Genomic DNA, 27195 nt, shown 5'->3' on the forward strand with positions numbered 1-27195 from the left:
GAACAGCAAGGGGCCATCCTCAAACTGTTCCCATAATGTTGCATGCAAAAATTATCCAAGATGTCTTGGTATGCTGATGCCTTAAGAGTTCCCTTCACTGGAACTAAGGGGCCAAGCCTACCCCTGAAAAACAACCCCATATCATAATCCCCCTCTGCCAAATGATTTGGACCAGTGCAGAAAGCAAGGTCCATAAAGACAAGGATGAGTTTGGGGTGAAGGAGCTTGACTGCACAGAGTCCTGACCTCAACCCGATAGAACACCTTTGGGATGAATTAGAGCGCAGACTGGGAATCAGGCCTTCATGTCCAACATCAGTGCCTGACCTCACAAATGTGCCTCTTGAAGAATGGTCAAACATTCCCATAGACACACTCCTAAACCTTGTGGACAGCCTTCCCAGAAGAGTTGAAGCTGTTACAGTATTGTTGCAAAGGGTGGGCCAACTCAATATTGATCAGACCAATATAGCGTATATCGTCCTCCGAATGGGTTTTAATCCTAAACACCATGCGGGTAGCGAAGGGAGTATGGAGGATATTATAGAAGATAGACATCAATTTAGTAGACTCTGTGCCCAGAATGACATCCACTAGGGGAAGTACTTGAAGAGAAGGAAACATGGTGGGGAATTGAGCCCGCGAGCAGAGATGTATAGTAACGAAGTAGAACTACTTAAGTACTGTACTTAAGTACCGAAATGCGGTATCTGTACTTTCCTAGAGTAGAATTTTTTTCTCCTACTTCTACTTTTACTTCACTACATTTTTTCGATGATTTCGATACTTCTACTCAAGTATTTTTTTTTTGTGCTGCATAGTTACTCGTTACTTTTAAAAAAATTACCACTGCCAGAACAGTAGATGGCAGGTTTCATAAAGCTCAAAAAAATGTGTATAATGTCATTTGTAAATCAGCGCATACGAAAATAAAGGCTGTGTATAATAAAAGCTGCTATACCAAATCTTTCCAATAAAAAGAAAATATGAAACAAACAAATAAATGGTGCTACAGCGCTTAAAGTGCATCAAGAAACTACTAACAAACACAACTTGGCTGTGCGAATAAAGTGCCTGTGCAATCGATATAATATCATCGTTGCCCCCAGTGCCCTGCCCACACTCTACACAGTATCAAAAATAAAGTGACATGAATGTGCTAAAGCCTAAATGCAGTGAAAATAATTATTCCCACAATGTAACAGTAAATTCAATTCATATAAAATATGACAATAAATCACAATAAAATAAGTTATGAAATAAGTTAGGTCAGGTGCGTGCAACAAGTTGAAGTGTGTAAACCTATCTATAATGAAAAGTCCATAAATGAATTCCAGTGTGCAAATCTAAAGTGTCACTTCACTTGTCAGATGCTTCCACCTCCTTCAGTGCTCGAGTGACCGACCAACACACTTAATGGTGGTGGCACTAGTGGATAGCGTCTGGGTGGCACTGTGGCACTGGCACTGACTGCACTGGTTAAAAAAGCCATATATATTTAATTATTTCAATTCTCAATCACATAGGTCCTCTCCTCATAAGATATTAATAACTTAAGATTAGGTGATGAACTTCTTGGTGGCCCTGGCAGGATGACGGGGACACCCGCCACTTCTGGAGCCGAGCCGCTGTGATTCCCCAACATGTGACAAAGTGACAGCCAGGAGATCTAGTGGCTAGTAGTGCTCAACAATACCGCTTTTATATATAAAAATGAAATAAAATATACTGACTCACAATTTAGTAGTAGTAGTAGTAGGTAGCGTGTAGCAGTAGGCAGCACAACTCAATTCAATCAATCCCACAGCCTCGCTCGCGCCGCGGCCCGCGGAATCACTGTCATGATCATCAAGTTAAGACCGCACTGGAGGAGCCATGCTGCCGTCTTCCCGCTCGAGGTCTCTGCCTCTAGACGTGTTGTGTGTCACTCAGACTCCACCCCTTACTGAGAGGAGTTGTGACAGGGGCGGCGGGACGCGGGAGCAGGACTCGGAGCATTTTCTTCGTTATCTCATCTTCTTCTCTATGAGGTGAGTGAGGTGGACCGTAGAGAGGGCCTAATCCTTGTCATGGCAAATGTGCCATTTGAGAATCAAATAATCAATATAAAATATTAATATATTATATACACACGGGTCATGGGTGGCTTTTTTGAACCAAGAAGAGTGAGACTGACGGCTATGATGATTATCCGACCATCCATGGTCCATGGACCATAAGTGTTGTGTTGTGGTGGTGCCTGTGCTTCCTGCGGCCTGCCTCTGCCTGTGCGGCTGTGCCTGCACTGCAGTGACCACTGGCAGTGGCACTTGACTTGAGCAAAGCAAATGAGCACTACTAGTGTGAAGGACAGGTGGTGGAAGCATGTTCTGACAAGTTCTTATAATGAAAATAATATAGACAGCTTTTTGAACCAGTGCAGTGCAGTGCTACTAAGGTGAGAGGCAGAGAGAGAGGCTATCCAGTCCACCACTTTACTTGAGCAGATCACAGAAGAAAGGTGGAAGCATCTGACAGCAAGTGACAAGCACTTCTTAGATTGCACACTGGAATTCAGTTATGGACTTTTCCTTATAAAGTTTAGTTTACACACTTAAACTTGTACCTAACTTATTCACAATCACAACTTATTTTATTGTGGTATTGTCATATATATTTTATATGAATTAAATTTACATTGTGGGAATAATTTGCACTGCACTAGCACAGACATGTCACTTTATTTTTGATACTGTGGGCGATGATTTTGAATACAAGAAGAATATATATAATTGCAGGCACTTTATTAGCATTTTTAGCACAGCCACTTTGTTAGTAGTTTTTGATGCATTTTTCACTTTAAGTGTTGTAGGTTTGATGAAGCTGGCCTGGCACATCATCATCAATTGAGCAAATCAAATCAAACCGCGATTAAGAAGACTGCGCATGCTCCTGTTCTGCCTTTTGATCAGCTGAAAAGATGGACGAACCAAAAACACCACCTTCCACCCCTGGCCCTTCAACTTCAAGTGATCTGCCTGGCTGTGAGAGTGAGGAAGCTCAGGAAGGAGACCACCCCTGGCTTTAAAAGGTGGATGCTTTAAAAGGGGAAGGGAGGGACATACTTTATCTGTTTTTTGTTTACAAAAAGTTACAGCCTTAGGAATTGTGATTGTCCTTTAGGTTAATCATTTGAATAAATCATTTGAAATAATAAAAAACAATATGATGTTCAAACTTTTAAATTCTTTCTTTAATAACTACATAACACAGTACTTCTACTTCTACTTTCAGTACTTGAGTAGAATTTTTTTTTCAAAACTACTGGTACTTTTTACTTTTAGTACTTAAGTAGCAAATTTTTTGAAAAAACTACTTGCAATACTTAAGTAAAAAAAATGTTGAATACTTTAGTACTTCTACTTAAGTAACTTTTTCTGCGAGCACTTCCACTTCTACTCAAGTCACTTTTTGATCGAGCACTTGTACTTTTACTCAAGTAGAAATTTTGAATACTTTATACAAGTCTGCCCGCGAGGTGCAACTGAGCTGTAAGTAATAAAATAAGATATAATTGGGAAGGTCAAATTCCTGGAACGGCAAGGATGGCTTTTTAAATAATAAAAGTTGAAGCTTCTTAAGAAAAACTGTGTATTGTGAGCAATATAAGCAATATATCCATGCAGACTTGTGAAGCTACTTAGATTTATGTCCACTTTGACTTTTTAAAACAAATGACAAATGTAGACTTCTTATTAAATAGATGGAACAAATGGCGCCCGTCTGATCCTGTTTTGTTTTCACTCATTGATAAATTATGAATGAAAACAGACAGTGACTTAAGTATCAGAAAGTTTCCTAACATAATATCCAGAGAAACATCTAATATAGCCGGAGTTACACTTTGCCTTGCTGGATACAACCTTTTTTAGGATATAGGCTGGTAAATAATGAATTACCTGATAATCTTTTGCAATGTAAATTCTCTGCTCGGTGACAGATAGACAGGAGCCACAGGCAACAGCCTACTTTGCCCGAAGCGAATCTCGCACTGCAGACGATGGGGTTTTTTTTTTTTTTTTGTTGATTCAGCCTTAATGTCTTAACATCCTTACACTTTCCCTGTCCTATCATACGGAGGTGCGATCAGATTTGATGCTTTTATCACGAACTCGATTTGACATGTGTGTCTTTAGCCGTTGAAGGAGATCTGACAGACTACAGCTAACGGTACCATGTCTCAGGGGTCAGTAGGCTGCCCTTTGCTTCATTATTTTTGTCTTTCCTAGCTAAGCAAGCATAAAATACAACCAATTATTCTTCCGTATGTGTACACTATATGTTTAAGTTATAAAGTGTGGTAAAGGTAAACTCCGGTTAAAATAAAGGCTTGAGATACATGTAGGGAGGACGGCCCACCTATTTTTTGCGGTATAAATAAAACATTGGCATAGCTGTTCATCCATCAAAACTGCATGTCAATTCATTCTGTGTGAATAGAGCAAAATCGAATGTTCTTAGGCTATATTTTCTGCAGATCAAATGTTATTAATTGGAAATATAACTCTGTGAATAGGTAAAGTACTGCATTATGGCCAGTAGATGGTGCTGAGGAACATACGTATTTTGTATGATCTTCATTGCCATCTAGTGGCCATAATGTAGTATTTCCCCCATTTCACACTTTTTTTTTTTTTTTTTCAATAAATAGCTTTTGATCTGCAGGGAATATAGACTGAGAACATTTTATTTTGCTCTATTCAAACAAATTTACATGCAGTTTGGATGAATGAACATATATGAAAAAGCTTGACTACACCTATGGGGCAGTTACAGGGGGTATACTCCCACTCTCAGCCACAGGCATTCAATTTTGTTACAAGCAGCGTCAAAAGAAAACCAACTCCACAGAGGGGTGGGTGCTGTGTCCATCAATGAACATCAGAATAATGGATTTTACGGTAAGTCAAAAATCCCATTTTCTCTTTTGTTCATTGACGGACACAGCTCCTTATCTTCTTGACAGTTGGGACATTCCAAAGCAGTGTCAAACATGAGGGGTGGGAACAGCAAGAAAAAATTCCCAAGGCTAAACTGTAGCCAACCAGGTAAAAAGGAGCTCAACCAGAAACTATTGGAGCTCACCTGAAATAAACAATACACCCTCAAAGAGGACCAGGTCCTCTAAACAACAGCCTGCAAAACCTTGCAGCCAAAAGAAGCATCTGTAGATGCCAACACATCCACCTTTTAAAACGTTGGGAAAGCGTGCACCGACAACCAGGGGGCCGCCTTGCAAACCTGCACCACTGACGCCTGAAGACGGAAGGCCCTGGAGGCACTAATCGCTCGAGTAGAGTGCGCCCTAACTGGGAAAGGAGGAATCCGACCCTTAATTGAATAGGCCTGAATCACAGTCTGTCTGATCCATCTGGAAATATTCGCAGCAGAATCAGCCAATCCTTTTCGAGGTCCATCCGTGAGTACAAAAATTGAGTCTGATTTCGGAAAAGACTCCGTAGCTGCCAGGTGCACTCTGATTGCCCGAACCCCATCCAAGGAATGCAAGGCAATTTCCTTGGGATGTTTAGGCCTGGAACATAGGGAACGCAAAACAATGTCTTCATTCAAATGGAAATCAGAGATGACCTTTGGAAGCAACGACAGACAGGGACGAAGAACCACCTTGTCTCTGTGAACCACCAGGTAAGGTGAACGACAAGACAACGCCGCCAGCTCCGACACCCTGCACGCAGACGTAATAGCCACCAAAAAGGCCACCTTCTGGGACAACGTAAGCAGGGGAACCTCCGGAAGACTTTCAAAGGGAGGCTTCTGAAGAACAGACAGCACCAAATTGAGGTCCCATGGCGGCAATGGAGACCACACTGGAGGAAACAAGTGTCAAACTCCCTGGATAAAGGTGCACACCAAGGAATGTGTGGCCAATGGACGTTGAAAGAAAACCGTTAAGGCCAAAACCTGGCCCTTGATGGTACTCAAGGCCAGGCGCTACTCAACCCCCTGGAGGAAGGCCAATATCCGAGCCACCGAAAAGGAATGTGGGGGAACCCCAACAGACTCACACCACGCAATGTATGTCTTCCAAGTACGATGGTAGATCTTCCCAGAGGTAGATTTTCTAGCCTTTAGCAGCATAGGAATCACTGATTCAGGTAAGCCCCTATCCTTCAGCACCTGGCTTTCAACAGCCAAGGCGTTAACCACGCTAGCGGTATCCCCGAGCGTGACTCGGGGTAGGAATTTCCTGCTATTATCGGTATCCCCGAGTCAAGCTCGGGGTGAATGGGCAGAGCTATGCAGAGAGCGCAGCGGAGTGTCTTACCTTATCCTGGCGATCCAGTGATGAGCTCTCATTGCTGTGACCGCCAGCCGAGATCTCCGCCGCTCGTCTGTCGGTAGGAGGACTTCCTAGTTCCATTCCCTGCAGCAGCAATGCTGCATGGGAGCGGAACTAGGGAGGGAAATTAAAAAAAAAAAAAAAAACGTTGCACAAAACACAAACACATTTTATATTATATATATGCATATATATATATATATATATATACACACACACACACATATATATATATATATATATATATATATATATATGTATGTATATATATATATATAATATATAACGCATAAATTATAATCGAATCAATAATAATTTTATTATATATATTATATATATTCTATAATAAAATTATATTATTGATTCGATTATAATTCATGCGTTTGTGTTTCACATTTATCACATCTGGGATGTCTACTAGAGTCTTGTTTTGGTCAGGTTTAAGTCAGTAATTACTAAGAATTGTAGGCCTATAATACATAACGCCAAATTTCCATGAAAAGAATTGTACCGCTTTTGGTACAGAATTTCTGACAGAATCATACCGCCAGGGAGGTTAAAGCTAGCGATTGTAAAGCAGGATGGAAGATTGGCCTTTGGGACAGCAGATCTTTCCTGAGAGGAATTCTCCAAGGAGCATCAGCGACCAGCTGTACCAAGACTGACGAGGCCAGTCTGGATTTACTAGAATGACTAGAATCCCTTCTGGCTCGATCCTGCGCAGGAGTCTTGGCAGAGGTTTAGGAGGGGGGATGGCGTAAATCAGACAATACTGGCTACAAGGAGCCACTAAGGTGTCTGTGGCATCGGCTAGAGGATCCCAAGAACGTGCCTCTGTACCCTAATGTTGAGATGAGAGGCTAACAGGTCCACCTCAGGAGTACCCCACCAGAGACACAACTGATGAAAAACCTCCAGATGAACTGACCATTCCCTCTGGTCCAACGCCTGTCGATAGAGATAATCCACTTGCCAAATTTCCACCCCTGGAATGTGTACAGCAGGGAGGGCTGGAACAAATTGTTCTGCCCACCTTAGAATACCGGCTACTTCCCTAGTCACCAGGGCACTTCTTGTGCCCCCTTGGTGATTGACATAGGCCACGGCCATGGTATTGCCTGATTGGAAACCCCTGAAGATGAACTTTCCAATGATGCAAACAAAGTCTGATCGCTCGGAGTTCCAGTACATTGATAGTTCAGACTCTCTGAGCACAATTTGTGCTGAGGACACCTCCCCACCCAGGCAAGTTGGCATCCCACAATAAAATGGCCGCCGAGGCTACATAAACATGGCCCCTGATCCACAGCACAAAAGGCCCCAAGAAAATGGCGCCATGCGGCTCCCGGGGGCCCAGGGGGACCCCAGGAGCACTGAAAACGATCCCAGCAGAAAGGGGGGCCCTGGCAGCAGCCCCCACCAGGTAAAGCCCCCCTCCCAAAGGGTGATCGGCCGGTCGCCGTCAGCGCGCTCCCCCCCACCTCCATCACCAGCTCAACACCCCAGACCGACCTAAAAGGTATGACCATCCCATGGGAGAGGAGGTGGGTGAAATGGTGTGGGCAGATGGGGGTAAAAAGTCCACAGAGGGACACCGAGAAGGGGGAAGGAGGGAAACCCGGGGGTCTGACCGTCCCAGGGAGGGGCCCACGTCCACCCAAAAAACCTCCAGGGTTAGGGGGGGGACAGCTACTTACCATACCAGGAACAGGGTGGGCACCGCTCCTGAAAGACCACAGCTCCATTGGAATAGGGGGGGCTGTCAGCCAGGCGGAACGCTGCGACTCAGGCCAGGGCCAGGTCATATGCGCCCTTGTGGGGCGTTTAAATCGCAGGCCAGCCCCCGTCCAGTGGGGCTATGTCGCGGCCAACCTAGCGCGGAGCTGAGGCCTGCGCACGCTTGTTACCCTCTGGATCTAGATTATCCAGGCCATTGCCCAGTCTGGCAGTTGATAGTAGATTCCCTCAGGAACAAAATAACAAAGATAGGAACAAAAAAAAATTATATTTAAAAAGAAAAAATTGCCAGGACCAGAAATCCCAGCAAGGAACTAGGTCCTTACTCCTGACTCGGCAGAAAAAAACGGATTGCCTGTGGCTGAGAGTGGGAGTATATCCCCTGGGACTGCCCCATAGGTGTAGTCAAGCTTTTTCCTGCCTAGTGTCCTACTCCTGTTGGGGGCAGTATAACCCAACTTTCAAGAAGATAAGGAGCTGTGTCCGTCGATGAACAAAAGAGAAATTTGTTTCGTTTCAGATATATTCTTTATCATACTAATTTTATTTCATTGATTTAGCTTAGTTTAGTTTCATTAAATTCCGTTTCATTTTCTAATGAATTCCAAATTTTCAGGATGATTCGAATTTGTATCAATTGAAAAAAGAATGACCAATTCGAATTCTGTGTGAAGAATAGCTGGTTGTTAAGCAGCGGGCCAGGAAGCCAGCCGCTGCATCCTTAAAGTGTTACTAACCCCAGGAGCCTACATTCACTATATTTGCTCTCCCACACTATTGGGACTATTGGACTATATAATTTATTTGTTTTTGGATTACGATATTGATTTATGACTGGTTTTGTGATTTTTAGCACTGTTTTACGTATATTTATTATTATTAGGTCTTAATTGGTTGCCACTTTATTTATACTCATGATTTCTTGTATAGGAACATGTGAGCACATTTGATACCTATTTTATACACATTACATACAGTTTTTATCAGTTTGCTTTCTTTGCACATATGACACTTTATCTTTAGGCAGGGCCACCATACCCTTTTCTTCTCATATTGTCATACCCCCTAGGGGGTATTTGAGGTAGGCAGCAGCCTTTATATTCCTTTGCTGAATTTACACAAACCTATTACTTGTCGTTATGTCTCCCCTTTAAAACCAGACAAAATTTGAGGTAGAATAATATAGTAGAAAGCATTCATCCAGCATGGAATACACACCCAGTGCACACCAGTAATCATACTTGACGCGGCTCACCTGCATTCTCGTAATATAGATGGGTTTGTTCATGATGATCCAACTCGCTGTCTCATAACATGGCGGTATGGTCATTGACCCATCGTAGGTGATGAAACTAGAGGTTTCAGGATAAAGCTCTTCTATATTTAGCCCCTGTAGTAAATAGGCATCATCTAAGGATACATTGTGGAGAAAACATTATTCAGTAACCAAAGATTAGCGAAAAAAGAAACAGTGAATATATGCATAGCAACACATCTCTATCATTTAATCTTGAAAGATAAAGTGCTGTTTTATAGTGATGTGCAGTCTGAGAAGATCCAGTGCTTCATACAAGTGATTAGACTACGTGGTCAAACATTTGTGGGCACTTGACCATCCTGACTATGTGACCTTGTTGCACATTCCATTCCAAAACCATGGCCATTAATGTCTTCTTCAAGAAGAGGTTTCTATGGTGCAGATGCACTAATACTGAACAAAAAAAGAAAAATACATATACTATACCGCCATAAATGTGTTGACATCCAACCATCACACCTAAACCAGGCCATTATTATGGAATCGGTTATCCCTTTGCGGCTATAACAACCTCCACTCTTCTGGGTGGACAATTTCCACAAGATTTTGGAAGGTGTCAATGGGAATTTGTGGCTATTTAGCCAAAAGAGAATTTTTGAGGTCAGGTATTGTGTTAGATGGGAGACCTGGCTCACAATTGGCATTCCAATTCAGAGAAGTGTTCTGGAGGCGAGCGGTTCCCATTTCCTACATGCTTGTACATATCCTGTTTGTGAGTATATTGTATGCTACCCATTTTTGATTTTAATAAACTTTTTAGTGGTAATGCACAAGGTCGGTGCGCCCTTTTCTTGTTATTGCCTTACATTAGTGTGACAGTCAGTGGGAAGAATGCTCCTTACTCTTGTCATCATTGGGAAGAATTAACCCCTTTACAGATATCTAAAAGGAACAATGGTGTCAGTGGGAACTTATCGGAGAGGCAGAAATTGCCCATTGCTCAAAGAAACACCTAGCAACCTCAGAAGGAACCCTAGTTGAGAAACCCTGGTCTACATACACACCACCAGAAATTTGATGCAAATTCTTTATTGAATCGCCCTCAGAGTGTACTGACGAGTAAGAAGGCATGTTTTCTAGAAGGTCATCGTTGCCAAACGTGTCTCTGACGGTTCCACTTTAAAATCAGATGTTAGAACAGATGTTGGAACATATTTTCCTTCCATACGTAAATCCAGATAATGGTCATCATTATGCACAAATATACACATTTAGGTAGAGGCTCAGTAATTACTGAGTTGGAACAGAGACCGTGAATTAGGGAAATGTATAACACTGCTAATTATATTCTAGGTTTTACAGCTACTTATACGAGACTCATGCTGTGCTATTGACGAGTGACTCATTTTGTTTTTATTGTGAATATGTTGCTCCCTCCTCTTCTATCTATTGTAGCTTCTGTAGACGTCTCTTTCTTTACATGGCTTTTCTTATTCTTTTCACTTTTAAAGGGAACTCATGGGCCTTTCAAGCGGAGTTCCACCCATTTTATATTGTTGCTATGTACGTTATTCCCTTTTAAAATGTTTTTACCAATGTCAATTTTTTTTTTTTAATGAGGGATGTTTGTTGGGTGCTTCTGCTTGAGAAACCAGTCCTCCAATTTTGTCTTGGTGGGGGAAGGAAAACCAGACAGGTGGGTGGACTTCTGGTGGTGTGCAAGTGTACCGCACTAACACTGAGGGCAGCCCTTGGCAATGGTAGATGCAATTCCAACTGGTAGACAAGGAAGAAGAAAAGGCACCTCTGAGTGTAGCAGATAACACTTTATTACACAAACAATGAGCAGACTTACACTGGGGATGACATGCGTCCTCACGATTTGGGGTCTCTTCCTGATCCCGCGGCTCATCCCGTCTTCCGACTGTCCAGCAGCAGGGAGATGACACCAATGGAGGAGCCCAATCAGGAGCAGTAAGTCAATGCGAGGCTGCGATGGAACGCATGCCTCGCTTGTGGACCGCACCAAGCGTGATGACATAAGGGGGCGGCCCTGAGTTGTGAGGACGCATGTCATCCCCAGTGTAAGTCTTATGGATCTTGATTTGTGCTCTGGTCCAAATATTTTGGTGAAGGGGGAATTATAGTGTAGGGTTGTTCTATAGGAATTGGGCTTGGCCCCTTAGTTCCAGTGAAGGGAGCAATTTCATGCTCCCAACTTTGTGGGAACAGTTTGGGGGTGGCCAAGTGCACAAAGCAAAGTCTATAAAGACATGGATGAGTGAGTTTGAGGTGGAGGAACTTGACTGGCCTGCAGAGTCCTGACCTCAACTCAATAGAACACCTTTGGGATTGAGGTAAGGACTCTGTGCAGGCCAGTCAAGTTCCTCCACCCCAAACTCACTCATCCATGTCTCTATAGACCTTGCTTTGTGCGATGGTGCGCAGCCATGTTGGAACAGCAAGGGGCCATCCTCAAACTGTTAACGTTGCATGCAAAAATTGTCCAAAATGTCTTGGTATGCTGACGCCTTAAGAGTTCCCTTCACTGGAACTAAGGGGCCAAGCCTAACCCCTGAAAAACAACCCCATACCATAATCCCCCTCTGCCAAATTATTTGGACCAGTGCACAAAGCAAGGTCCATAAAGACAAGGATGAGTTTGGGGTGAAGGAGCTTGACTGGCCTGCACAGAGTCCTGACCTCAACCCGATAGAACACCTTTGGGATGAATTAGAGCGCAGACTGGGAACAAGGCCTTCTTGTCCAACATCAGTGCCTGACCTCACAAGTGTGCTTCTGAGCCTTGTGGACAGCCTTCCATGGAGAGCTGAAGCTGTTATAGCTGCAAAGGGTGGACCAACTCCATAATACACCCAACAGACTAAGACTGGGATGCCATTAACATTCAAGTATGTGCAAAGGCAGGCGTCCCAATACTTTTGACAATATAGTATATGTCTAAACCCAGGAACAATCTATTATTTTTATCTGATGATCTTGCCAGAAACACACTATGCTAGGATGACAACGCTCAATACAGTACTGTATTCACTGAGTAGCAGCGTTGTCACCCTGACTCAGGACTACAGGACACCAACCCCTCTCCTTCAAATCAAAGAGGGTAAGTGTTCTGTAGTCCAAACAGATAGCTGGGAACACTGCAACTGATAAAAAATACAACAAATGTAGTGTGCACAGGGAGTTTTCAGCTCACAGCTTTCTGGCAGGATCATGGAATTTTTTGCACTTTTTAGACAGATATAACAAAACTCTTTCAATGGGATATTGACCAAAACCAAGACCAAAATGGAGCAAAAAAAGTTCATTATTAAGATTTACATATACTTTGAGCCACATACAGCCAAGCAAGCAGTATTTTCAGAAGGAGGTCAGCAAGGACTGGCAGCTAAACAGATACTTACTTTTATATGTTATTCTTGTTATAGTATCTCTGTTAAGCATTCGGTTTAGGAAAGGATTGGATGAATCTGTAACCTGAGGGCAAACAAAAGCAAAAAAAAGAATGTTACAAGTAATCACATAACATAGCAAATCCGTCACTTTGGCTGGACAGCAAACTTAAATTTACCAGCAGTCAGTAAGCCACTAACAGGACGTATCAGCCCCTAAAATTTGAATTATTATTTATTTTGCATGACATTATGCTTGGCTTGACATGTCTTACAGAAACATCGTAACCAAAGTTGGTGGGGCAGCTGTAATTTTGTTGGTAATAAGTGTATTTTAGTCCCAACAGTCCCTAATCTTTGTCTCTGGAAATGTCTGTAAGATAAAGGTCACCTTTTTTTAATTCCAGCTTCCCTATGTACAAATTTATCATTAATGAAAAGAAAACGCTTTCACTATCTTCTAGGGTAGGCATACCTCAGCTTCTAGTCTCCTATAAAAAACTCCTCTATTAGTTCCTGCTACCCGCCCTGGTATTTGTGAAGGGTAAACTGTTATTGAGCTAAGGAAGTAGTTCAACTGAGCTCATTAACACAGACCCTGCACCTGCCCTCCCCCTCCAGGAGATTGCTCCCGTCCACCTCTGTAGTTTCATGCTTTTCCAATGCAGGTATTATCTATACACAGCCAGTGTTTTCTAATAATGATTGACTGTTTTGTATGCTGCCTTCATCTTGCATAGATCTTTCATTTGCCAGAGTGTGCAGGTGCTGAGTAATCACATAACAGCCTATGTGGAGTAGAACCGTAGTATTGAAAACAGGAGAAGTATGTCCCGGGAAGTCGTACACCTAAAATGAAATAGTTGCACTTTCAGTGCCATTACTCGTTAATGGCAAACCCAAACCCCGACACAAGCATGCATTTTGTCGAGTGCAGAAACGTGCGACAAATGCGCGGTAAAAAATGTGCAAACTGCAACAGGTCAAAATGCCCCATGCACCCCTATAGGGTAGCGGATATCAGCAGTGACATGTCCGCTGACATCCGCTGCTATCTGATCCAATCCTGCCTGTGAAATCCAGACAGATGATAACCCTATTTTCCATCCGTCTGGAGGATCGGATCGGATGAAAATGGACAGGCGGTCCGTTTTCATCCAATCTCCCATAGAGGAGAGCGGAGACGGATCTGTCATCCGCCTGCTCAGCGGGATCGGCAGATTGATCACCCCGCTGAGTAAAACGGAGTCCGCCGGATGGAAAGCCAGTGTGAAAGGAGCCTTAATCTGGTCATACACTATGCAATTTGATTTTTTTTTTTATAGTGTATACATGACCCCTTCACATTGAGCTCTCTGCTAGCACAGTGAAAGAGAAGTGTGTAAACTTCTGCGGGACCTGACCAAGTTGTGTTGCTTAACTACAGTAGGCAGAAGTCTGGTCACTCACGACCTGTCCCTACTGTCTGCTCAGGTGGTGTATATCTCAAAGCTGGCTGGACAGAAATGCAATTTCTTTAGCAGATAAAACCTCATGTCCTTTCTATATTTTAATGCTAGATTTAGCTGTTTGCCTGGAGTTCAGCTTTACCTTTTTAACGTCACGCCAAGGCTCACAAAGTCATTTCACACAGCGGTATGCCTCCGCCAGAACACAGCATTTACAGCTAATATTTTATTTTTTTTATACCTGACCTATACGGATTATCCGCAGATGTGGACATGCTCAGGCAACCATTTTACGCTCCTGATTATGTCGAGCCATCTCAGCGCCCTCGGCACGGGGCGAATTAAAATATCTGCCGCGGTAATGAAACCTCGCGGCTAACAAACGTACTCACTTTTATAAATATGGATATAACAACTAGGCCGTTCGGGCTCTTCGCTGCCTCCGTTACATTTGTGTACAGCTCATGGTTGTAATGTATTAGCTGGGCCTGGAGGAAGAAGGAGAGAAATCCAACCAATGAGAAGGAAGAAAAGACAATTCGGAATTAAAATGTCGATAAATGGCAAATCTGGAGCATTACTATGACTGATATTAAAGGTATTGTAAACGATCCCCTTGTAAAACAACCCATTCAGTTTAAAATATAAATGAAAGGCAAAAAATTTGTGTATAGATATAAAAATACATTATAAATACATTTTTTCCCTTTTTGTAAGTGATCACATTCCCTCTGTTCTCAGCTGCATAAGAGCTGGGGGGAGGAGAAGCAGCAGCACACTGAGCTACCCAGTCAATGGCTGTGCAGAGGGGGAGTGTCAGGAAAAGTCTGATCATTTGAGGAGAGCATGCTGAGCTTCCAGCACAGCTAGAGAACTGACCACGGTGTGCTTTCCTGCTTAGTGTGGTCAGTTTTTAATAGGAAAGCAGAGGGACTGACAGGATTTCACACAAAGGAAGCAATGCAAGGAGAACAGGAGACTTTCTTATACAAGTATATGGTACAGTAGGCACACATCAGGAATATGAAGTGTTGGGGAAAACAATATTTGTTTCATTTTCTTAGGTTCATTTAAAGCTGTGTGACTTTGGACATAACAAGTCACAGCCATTCTTTTCAAGGCACCAAGTCAAATCAGTGCAATTTAAAAACGCAGTGATTTTGAAAAGGAGCCTGCAATATTTTGATGCAACTTTTGACGTGACTTACATCCATTGAGTGTAAAGTCGGATCAAAGTTGCACTAAAAGTTACATTGAAGTTGCGCTCCAAAGTCGCACTGGAAATCATGCTACTGTAGCGCCCTCCTAGGTAGGTGCTAGTGAGAGAGTATAGTTTTTGGCTTTGTCTGCCTATCAGAGGAGCAGCAGCAGGGAAATCTATATTGCTTTCTGCCTACCAGAGATCAGGATCTATGAGTTATGTCTGCTCAGTGTGCTCAGTGTGTGATTCATTGGGTCTAGATAGTGTTTCACACTGGTCCAATATATTGGACAGTGGGAGGAAACCTGACCAATGGGTACACAGGCTTTGATACAGTTCCAGTGATTGGTAGAGACTGGCTGTCTCAGTACATTATGGGATACTGTATAAAAGGCAGGAGCACATGTGCTGCGGGGTCTTTGGCAGAGTCCCGGAGGGAGGGTGGCAGCTGCCTCCTCCTCTGTAGCAGTGGCACGTGGTCACAGGCAATCGGCCTGGGGATCAGAGGAAAGGAACTAAACCCAGAGGTCCAAGAGAACTGGCTGGAGGGGTAGAGACACTGGAGACCCTCAAAAAACAGTATCGTGAGTACAGGGGATCATTTATAGGCGGCCTGACCTGAGGGGGGCCACCCCGGTGTAGGATAGTCAGAGGACGGGTGTCAGTCTGTGGAGTGAAAGGGGATACTAGGCAGGTATGCCGAAGATAATCTACCCAATTAAGTCATCTTTACAGAGACTTAACCCAAATTCATCTAGTGGCAAGGTCAATCTTCGTCTGGGCCTCATCTTAAGACAGAAGTCCTCATCCATTGTAAATAGTTCAATTTGGAGTATCCCACTCTTCCCTTCTCCCATCCCTAATTAAAATAAAACACCAAAAACAACTACAAACTCCTGGACTGATCACTGATCAGTCCAGGCTCCTGAGAGCAAGCTCGCCCCCTAGCTTTCTGAGAGCAAGCTCGCCCCCTAGCTTTCTGAGAGCAAGCGACGTAGACGCGGTCGGTAACTGGTTAAATAGCAATATTCACTTTTCACTTAAAAAGGAAACTGTGTGTCAATTCATAGCAGGGTTATCCTGTAAATATATACGCTCAGTATTGTGACCTGTGCTGGACTACTTAGAGTGCCGCTCCAATTGCCGATCCAACATCCTCCGGTGACTCACACTGCTGGTGTGAGGGCCGGCATCCACAAAACTCATCCTGGCTCAAATGAAGGTGCATAACAACAAGAAGTTATATGCCGCATACCAGAACACAGCCCAAGTTCTAAGAGAGCAGCCTGGTTTCTCCCAGAACACTTGCACTGACGCATTTCGCCCACCCACAGGCCTGGGGCGAAATGCGTCAGTGTGGCATGGTCTGGGTGGAGCCAGGCTGAAGCCAGCTTTTTTACTCTCTTGTAACTTGGGCTGTGTTCCAGTCTGTGGTGGAGCACTTTGGTGTTGATGGATCATTTTTTCCTTTTTCCTAACTTTTCAAATTTTAATAATTTGTATTAATTTTTATATACACATATCAATAGAACACAATATTCAGTATCAGTGTTTGAGAGAGCGTGGTTTATTAAATAGCAATATTTACTTTTCACTTATTCTGGCTTTTTCTGGCTTCTTAACCAGCTGCTTCACTTTCTTTAATTTTTGTTTAATTCGTTAATTTTTCATTCATTTTGTATTCACTTTGTATCAATTAAGTTTCACAGTGATCGTTATTAACCACTTTAAGACTGGAAGGATTTGCCCCCTTAATGACCAGGACATATTTTGCAATTCGGCACTGCGTTAATTTAACAGACAATTGTGCGGTCGAGCGACGCTGTACCTAATTAAAATTGATGTCCTTTTTTCCCCATAAATAGAGCTTTCTTTTGGTGGTATTTGATCACCTGTGCGATTTTTATTTTTTGCGCTATAAACAAAAAAAGCGACAATTTTGAAAAAAAAACCTATATTTTTCACATTCTTCTTTATGACATTCTCATAAAGAAATTAAAAATCAAACTTTAACATTTTAGGCCAATTTGTTTTTTGCTACATATTTTTGGTAAAAAAAAAATTGCAATAAGCGTATTTTGATTGGTTTGTACAAAAGTTATCGCGTCTACTAACTACGGGAAAGATTTATGTCATTTTTACTGTTTTTTTTTTTACTAGTAATGGCGGCGATCTGCGATTTTTTGCGGGACTGCAACATTTTGTGGACAGATCGGACCCCTAACTGACATTTTTTACACTTCTGGGGGTACCAGTGACATTACTACAGTAATCAGTGCTAAAAATATGCACTGTAACTGTAATAATGACATTGGCAGGGAAGGGGTTAACCCTATGGGTGATCAATGGGTTAAATGTGAGCCTAGGGGAGTGATTCTAACTGTGGGGGGAGGGGCTTGTGAAATGACCATAGAGACATGTGATCCTATATAGAAGGATCACAGGCGCTCTGAGATCATTTCAGGGAGAAGAACGGTCAGCTGTGTTTACAACAGACGACCGTCCTTCTCTCTCAGCGGGGAACGATCGTGGGTGTCAGGCGGCAATCGGAGCCACCTGACCCGTGCATCGGCTTCCCCGCTGCCGAGTGGGGGCGGGAAGGCGCCCACGCCGGCACACGCTTGCCCCTAGCTTCCCGCATGCGACCGACGTAGGTCTATGCCGGTTTGCACAGGAGAGCCACCCCGCTGCATTAAAAAGGCAGGGGGTGGTTGGGAAGTGGTTAATCCAGGGTGCGCAGGTATTAAAAAGTATTGTTTTTTACAGTTTCCTTTTTTCTTTCTAACCTGGATGGAAGCAAACAGCGGCCTTACCTCCCCAGAAAAGGCCTGCCCATTAAGAAGGTGTTCTGAGCCTTGGCCGTCCTCGCTGCCGAAATGTAACCGAATTTCTTCTAAACGATGACTGTAGGTGAGAGGCCCGCCAGAAATATTCACTAGATGCTCCTTGTCCAGCCGTAACGAGACGTGTCTCCCCGTGTTGTACATGGTGCCGCTCACCTGCAATCAACGGCAAAGAATAGATGCAGTTCAGAGGGCGAGGGTCACTGTATACTTTGCACACATATACCACAGTCCTTGTACCCGCAAAATACTACTTACTATGTCACAAAAGACAGTCTCACAGATAGACATACAGTGCATCCGGAAAGTATCAACAGCGCTTCACTTTTTCCACATTCGTTTATGTTACAGCCTTATTCCAAAATTGAATACTGTATATACTCGAGTATAAGTTGACCCGAATATAAGCCGAGACCCCTAATTTTACCACAAAAAAAGTGGGAAAACTTATTGACTCGAGTACAAGCCTAGGGTGGGAAATGCAGCAGCTACTGGACCCAACTGGACCACCACGAGACACAAAACAGGGGCTACGGGCATGGTACAGGAGATGGCGCAGGTCATAGTATAGGCATTGCACAGGTCATGGTAAGGGCATGGCACAGGTCAGGGCACAGCTGATGGTACAGGCATGGCACAGGTGATGGTATAGGCATGGCACAGGTCATGGTACAGGCATGGCACAGGTCATGGTATAGGCATGGCACAGGTCATGGTACAGGCATGGCACAGGTCATGGTACAGGAGATGGTATAGGCATGGCACAGGTGATGGTATAGGCATAGCACAGGTGATGGTATAGGCATGGCACAGTAAGTACAGGCATGGTACAGTAGGTATAGGCATGGCACAGTAAGGACAGGCATTGCACAGTATGTACAGGCATGTTACAGTATATACAGGCATGGCACAGTAGGTATAGGCATGGCACAGTATGCACAGGCATGGCACAGGAGATGCAGTGCTGCGGGCATGGTACAGGAGAATGTCCTGTACCATGCCCGCAGCACTGCATTAGGAAATGCAGGGGCTGCGGAGGAGTCTCACTTTTCTGTCGGTGAGGCGTCTTCGATTTAAAAATCGCGCCACCCAGCGCCAATACGTCACCGCAAATGCGCCGCCGATGCTCGGGAAATCCCGAACACGTTCGGCTATTCCCGGGAATGCGGCACATGCTCAGTGATATGTTGGTGCCGAGTGGCGCTATTTTTCAAAAGATACTGAAGCCAGTGACTCGGGTATAAGCCGAGGGGGGCATTTTCAGCATGAAAAAACATGCTGACAAACTCGGCTTATACTCGAGTATATACGGTACATTTATTATTTTCCTCAAAACTTCTACAAACAATACCCCATAATGACAACATTTAAAATCTTTGCAAATCTATTAAAAATAATAAAAAAGAAAAAAACTCCATGTACATAAGTGTTCACAGCCTTTGCCATGACACTCAAAATTGACCTCAGGTGCATCCTGTTTCCACTGATCATCCTTGAGATGTTTCTCCAAATTGATTGAAGTCCACCTGTGGTAAATTCAGTTGATTGGACATGATTTGGAAAGGCACACACCTGTCTATATAAGGTCCCACAGTTAATAGTGCATGTCAGAGCACAAACCAAGCCATGAAGTCAAGGAATTATCTGTAGACCTCTGAGACAGGATTGTATGGAGGCACAGATCTGGGGAAGGGTACAGAAAATGTTCTGCAGCATTGAAGGTCCCAATGAGCACTGTGGCCTTCATCATTTGTAAATGGAGGAAGTTTGGAACCACCAGGACTCTTCCTTGAATGGGACGCCCGGCCAAACTGAGTGATCGGGGGAGAAGGGCCTTAGTCAGGGAGGTGACCAAGAGCCTGATGGTCACTCTGACAGAGCTCCAGTGTTTCTCTGTGGAGAGAGGAGAACCTTCCAGAAGAACAACCATCTCTGCAGCACTCCACCAATCTGGCCTGTATGGTAGAGTGGCCAGACGGAAGCCACTCCTCAGTAAAAGGCACATGACAGCCCGCCAGGAGTTTTCCAAAAGGCACCTGAAGGACTCTCAGACCATGAAAACCAAAATTCTCTGGTCTGATGACACAAAGATTGAACTCTTTTGCCCGAATGGCAAGCATCATTTCTGGAGGACACCAGGCACTGCTCATCGCCTGACCAATATCATCCCTACAGTGAAGCATGGTGGTGGCAGCATCATGCTGTGAGGATGTCTTTAGCGGAAGGAACTGGGAGACTAGTGCAGGTACAGCCCCACTGCAGTGGATAATGTTTTAGTTGCTTGGAGTTGAGCTTTAAAGTGACACTAAATGATATCCTTATTCTCCAAAAATAACCCATACACATTCTTTACTTGATAGCCCTGTGATCTATTTTTATTACTTTGTTTCTTACTGTGTTTTTATGCTTCCTTGTAAGCTCCTTAACCTCTCCTTTCACCCCTCACTTTAATTTGCTTGGAATGAGCAGTGTGCTTTAGCTGTGGTCATGTGCACTCCTCTATGCACACTACATATCCCGTAGTTCCTAGTCCATCTCAGGAGCGTGAGATAGAGGGTGGCTAAATTCCTACATACAGTGGGACCAAGGCAGTTTGACTACATTCCTACATGCAGTGGGAACAAGGCAGGGTGGCTACATTCCTACATGCAGTGGGAACAAGGCAGGGTGGCTACATTCCTACATACAGTAGGACCGAGGCAGGGTGGCTACATTCCTACATACAGTAGGACCGAGGCAGGGTGGCTACATTCCTACTTACAGATGGACTAAAAAAGGGTGACTACATTCCTACATACAGTAGGACCAAGGCTGGGTGGCTACGTTACTACATCCAGTGGGTCCAAGGCAGGGTGGCTACATTCCAACATGGAGTGGGACCAAGGCAGGGTGACAACCTTCCTACATACAGGGGGACCAAGGCAGTGTGGCTATGATCCTACATACAGTGGGACCAAGGCAAGGTGGCTACATTCCTACATACAGTGGGAACAGGGCAGTTTAACCACATTCCTACATACAGTAGGACCAAGGCAGGTTGGTTACATTCCTATATACAGTGGGACCAAGGCAGGGTGACTACATTCCTACAAAAAGTGGGACCAAGGCAGGGAGGCTATGTTCATACATATAGTAGGACTAAAGCAGGGTGACTACATTCCTCCATACGGTGGGACCAAGGAAGTGTGGCTACGTTTCTACATACAGTGGGACCAAGGCAGGATGGCTATGTTCCTACATACAGTGGGACCAAGGCAGGGTGGCTACATTCCTCCTTACGGTGGGACCAAGGAAGTGTGGCTACGTTTCTACATACAGTGGGACCAAGGCAGGGTGGCTACATTCCTACATACAGTGGGACCAAGGCAGGGTGGCTACGTTCCTACATACAGTGGGGATAAGGGAGGGTGGCTACATTCCTACATACAGTGGGACTAAGGAAGAATGGCTACATTCCTAAATACAGTGGGACCAAGGCAGGGTGGCTACATTACTACATGCAGTGGGACTAAGGCAGGATGGCTACATCCCTACATACAGTGGGACTAAGGAAGGATGGCTACATTCCTAAATACAGTGGGACCAAGGCAGGGTGGCTACATTACTACATGCAGTGGGACTAAGGCAGGATGGCTACATCCCTACATACAGTGGGACCAAGGCAGGGTGGCTACGTTCCTACATACAGTGGGACCAAGGCAGGGTGGCTACATTCCTACATATAGTGGGACCAAGGAAGAATGGCTATATTCCTACATACAGTGGGACCAAGGCAGGGTGGCTACGTTCCTACATACAGTGAGACCAAGGCAGGGTGGCTACATTACTACATACAGTGGGACTAAGGAAGGATGGCTACATTCCTACATACAGTGGGACCAAGGCAGGGTGGCTACATTCCTACATACAGTGGGTCCAAGGCAGGGTGGCTATGTTCCTACATACAGTGGGACCAAGGAAGACTGGCTATATTCTTACATACAGTTGGGACCATGGAGAACAAATGCAGCCACAATAAAAACTGAAAGTCAGATCACAGCAGCAAAAAAAAAAAAAAGGATATTGAATATTTGGAGGAGGCTTAGAACAATAGGGACTTTTGGAGTTAAGAATACTCAAAATAAATGTTTTAAACCAGAGTTTGGTGTTGGTTTAACTCATCTGTGCTGTAAAAATCTCAGAACTGGATGGACAAAAATCTAAAGCCCCTGGCTGGTAGAGCAGCTCCCTTGTATGTATTTCATCTCTATTTGTAGCGGTTTCCCTGATGTTCGGCTTTACGTGTGCAAAAGAGAAAGAAGAACTTTCTTTTTTGAAGCATCTTATATCAGAGAAAACTCGTTCCATAAAAACAGCTGGAATGAACCTGGGATGACGGTCCGGCTTCTGGTGCCTATTGTACAACATGACTTTATCAGGAAGGAAAGATTTCAAAGGATGCTGTCATCAAAAGAAGAAAGACTAAAATATTTGATGTAAAATAGAAGTATAGTATTCTAGTGGGTGTCCATGGGGAAACATACATCATACCAGTACTGACGTATGCTAACTGGATACAGCGGCTTAATCCTACAAACAGAATTTCATGTACAACAGCCCCCACCTTCACAACGGCAACACCTTTACAAAGGTATAGAAGTAATCTAACATCTTTACAGCCACCCAAATCACTTCTACAGGACAGACAGCAGCTTGCAGTGAAAAGGTAAAGAAATTCCCAGCCGCTACAGCAGAACGGAGTTTGTTTACATGCAGACAAGTAAAAGGATTAAAATAAACCCTAATTTACCTCTGTAGCTGCAGTCACTATGGAGTGATTCATTTTCATTTCCACTTATTTTTTATGTAGCTCACCCCACCAATCCCCAACAGGGATGTGTCAGCCTGACAGCCTTCTAAATCTCTAATGAAAACAAAGGGCTGGTGCACAGGGAGAAGGCATACCTCCCAACTTTTTGAGATGGGAACGAGGAACACTTATTAGCAGAAGTATGTAATCATAGGACACACCCCTTGCCAAACCCCCTTAAAGAAGAATTATATATTAAAAAAAAAAATTGTTAAACTCACAAGTGCTTTTTCCACTTTATTATTCCTTTTTTGGCTTTTGAAATTTATAAATGCAGCAATTTAGAAGTTGGATGAAAGGTTTAGTACCGGGAAACACTTTTTCAAAAATAAATAGTGCATTTTATGTACAACTATACAGATCAGACCAAAATGAGGGACAAATAAGGAAAAGCGAGGGACAATCCCTCGAAATCAGGGACAGTTGGGAGCTATTAGAAGAGGAAACCAAAGTGCTGAGACCTGACTTGAATAACTTCACTGCTTCTTATTTAGGACAAATTACTCCACAGTGGGTCTAACTACAAAGGTCAGTGGGGACATATTTTAAAGTTTACTGCTTTATAAGAATTATGTAATTATGAGTATCAATAATGTTGCTAAAGTTCTACTTTAACTCCCGGCTTCCTTCAGACTTGCAATACTGCTTACCGTCCTCTGAAAAGCATTCAGCCGTGGATTGTTTTTCAGATGGTGGTATAGCAGCATTGTTTTTTTTTTTTTCTTCCTTTTATTTTCAAATTGGCAAATGGCAATTTTACATTGTGGGACCGCTCCACTACATTTCACTTGCAGCCCCAAAGCACTGAACAAGTGAGTTTGACGGGTGGTGCCTGTGAGTCACTTTGGGAGTCACTTTGGTTGGAGGGCCCGTGGAACACAGCTTACCTTAGAGAGGTTGGGAAATCCCTCTCTTAGCCCCCTAGGCCTCTTTTATGTGTAAGCCACCCTGTGTCTATTAGGGACACAGGGTGACCAAGGAAATGATGGACAACTACTTAATGGACACTGAGAATATGGTTTGGATTACTTCAAATGGGACAGTAATATTTATCAACCGTATATCTCAAGTAATATATGAAGACTATTCCTGGCCTGTTTGATTTTGAACATGTTCATTGAAAGAGGTGGTCACATTGGCCTCTGTTCCATGTTCTTCAATGTAAGAGACGGACAGTCTGTTACTGGTGGTCTCCTGCTGTTGTCTGTGTATTAAGGTGTGATTTGTTTTCTGTTAAGCATGTCTGTCCCATTGTTAATTAACTCACCTATTGTTTCTGTCCAGATGGCTAGGTAAATAGCTCAGGTTAATTATATTTCTGCATACAATTTAATCTGCATATGATAATGTAATCAGGCACCTGACCTGTGTAGGGTATATATTCGGTGTGTGTTCAATAAAGGTTCCAGATCTATACAAGCTATTCTCGGCTAGTTTTGTATGTAGGGCGGCTAGAATATCTGATATCTATGTTCAGACTGGAGGAAGCGGTATTCTGATGGACGCCCACAAACACAGTGTGGGTCGCAGTTCCATTACAGTGCCACCTGTCAAACTCAGCTGCCTGAGTTTAAAAGGCAGCAACCATGTGTAATGTTCCGGTACCTTTGGTACCCTAAATTACACTTTCCACAAGTGTATGCGCCCCACCATTTACTTTTGGAAAGGTGCGCATACACCTTTAAGACTGGAGCTGTCATCACCCAGCGCCGGACTAGATGGCTATTTAAAGCGCCGGTTCTCACTCACATGTGTTCGTTCAAACACCCTTACCTGGATGCTAACCTTGCTTGAAGCTTCCATGCTTGCAAGCTTACTTCGCTGACGGAACCTCGCTGCGCTGATCCCTGTATCCCGCTACTGGATCATCCGCCTCTCCTGAACCACCCTTCGGCTGTATCGCTAATAGTGCTAAGTACCCCGCAGGGGAATTCTCTATAAACTTATACTAAGCTTACACTATTTAGCTCTGCATAGTAAAGACTGTTTATCACATCTGCATAACTAGATTGCTAGCTCTTGAGACTACTGCTACTTTTCTGCACTGGGTTAATCTCTTTTGTATGTCCACCTGCTATTCTATCATCTGCTATCATACAACATTGCTAAACCTTCCTGCATCCATCTGCTACTGTCTCACCTTCAAGTGTCTATCACCTACCACTTCCACTCAACCTATCCCTCAACCTTCATCATTGTGTTACCACATACATAAAGTCACTCTAGGAACCAGTTTGCTAATTGTGTGTATTTACTGGCTGAAATAAGACCTTCCACACATGATGAGTCATTGAGGTTGGGAATGGTATCTCAGCATATCTCTTACATGACTACTGACGTGGAACTATTTCTGCAGCTGAAAATCCACACCATATAAGAAACGCAGGAGCGTTACAGATTGAACGAACCAAAAAATGGATTCAGCAGAAATAACCACTCAGGTGACACAATTAAAACAGCAAGTATCTGCGTTAATACACGCACTTGCTGAATTAAAAGAAGACAATCAGGCTCTGTCGCAGGTAATTAGACTGACACAACTTACCTCTGCTCAGTCCCCTGAACCCAAGATAAATCCCCCTTTGGTATTTACAGGCGATCGCAAAAAATTTCGCGAATTTAAAAACGCATGTGAGTTACTTTTTTTGCTAAAACCTCGTACCTACCTTACTGATCACATTAAGGTTTGTACTATTATTTCTTACCTATCAAACGATCCTCGAGCCTGGGCAGATTCTCTTTTTGAGAAAAACGACCCGCTTCTCAACTCCTATGCCTTGTTCCTGGCAGAGCTCACTAGCCTATATGATGACCCCAATAGGCAGAGTACTGCTGATCTTCAGTTAAGATCCTTGAAACAAGGAAGGAGGCCTGTAGAAGACTTTGTCGCAGAGTTCAAGAGATGGACCCTTGATTCAGAATGGAATGATGCATCTCTGAAAACCCAATTTAGGCTTGGCCTATCAGAAACCGTTAAGGACGAGCTCGCCCGAGCGGATCTGCCAAAAACCCTGGATGCATTAATACAACTCAGTATTACCATAGATAGAAGACTACGAGAAAGAAAGGCTGAAAAGATGGGAATGCCATTATCCGTTTCCTCTCGGATTCCGGCCGTTAACCCCGTTCCTATGGAGGTAGGAACCATACGCCCACCGCTATCAACTATGGAAAAAGCCAAAAGACGAAATGAAAATCTCTGCTTGTACTGTGCATCCCCGGATCACAAGATAAACGTCTGTCCCCTAGTCAACAAAAAGAAGGGTGAGTGTTCACATGTCTCCCTAGGAGGATTGACAACTTCATTCACTAACCCCTACATTTCTGTTTTTTTGACATTACAGTGGGACCAGAACAGGATTACTACTAAGGCCATGATTGACACAGGATCTTGTGGAAATTATATGGATATATGTTTTGCTGCTTTAAATAAAATTCCTATTATTTCTAAACTCAAACCTGTCTCAGTAAGTCTTATTACCGGTGTTCCGTTATCCTCTGGTCCGATCACCGATCAGACACAAGCACTTCTAGTCACTATTGACGAGTCTCATAGGGAGACTTCTACCTTCGATTTAATACCATCACCCCACTTTCCCATTGTGTTGGGACTTCCCTGGTTGCACACACACCAACCAACCATAGATTGGAAGAAACGGTCCTTGACCTTCCCTTCTTGTTATTGCGAGGAAACGTGTAACCTCCCGTTTTCCGGGAAGATTCTGTCTGTGGTGACAGATGAGATTGCACCACTATGTTAACAGGATATTTCTGAGGTTTTTCTTGAGAAAAATGCTCAAGCATTACCTCCTCATCGAGACTATGATTGTAGCATTGATATACTCCCAAATAGCAAATTGCCGTTCGGTCATGTTTATCCTCTTTCACAGGATGAACTTGCCCATCTCAAAACCTATTTGGATGAGAACTTGGAAAAAGGTTTTATTAGACCTTCCACTTCTTCCACAGCAGCAGGACTCTTTTTTGTTCGCAATAAAGATTCAAGTCTCAGACCTATCATCGACTACAGGAAATTGAATGCTATCACAATAAAAGATCGCTATCCTCTACCGCTTATCCCTGAGCTCATTGAGCAGGTGCGTGGA

The 27195-nt window shown here is 43.6% G+C and overlaps 1 protein-coding gene across 1 annotated transcript in view; it reads right to left on the reverse strand.

The window, feature by feature from the left end:
* Nucleotides 1–27195, reverse strand: part of CA10 (carbonic anhydrase 10) — a 305312-nt gene that overhangs the window by 33871 nt on the left and 244246 nt on the right. Inside the window, exons 4-7 of the mRNA XM_082272483.1 lie at nucleotides 18211–18396; nucleotides 14589–14684; nucleotides 12761–12833; nucleotides 9333–9487 (exon numbers count right to left, since the gene is read on the reverse strand). Coding sequence (XP_082128609.1) covers nucleotides 9333–9487; nucleotides 12761–12833; nucleotides 14589–14684; nucleotides 18211–18396 — 510 coding nt within the window. The remainder of the gene's footprint in view (nucleotides 1–9332; nucleotides 9488–12760; nucleotides 12834–14588; nucleotides 14685–18210; nucleotides 18397–27195) is intronic.

The sequence above is a fragment of the Pelophylax lessonae genome (genome assembly GCF_965119305.1).
Source record: "Pelophylax lessonae genome assembly, chromosome: 11".
NCBI classification, from domain to species: Eukaryota; Metazoa; Chordata; class Amphibia; order Anura; family Ranidae; genus Pelophylax; species Pelophylax lessonae.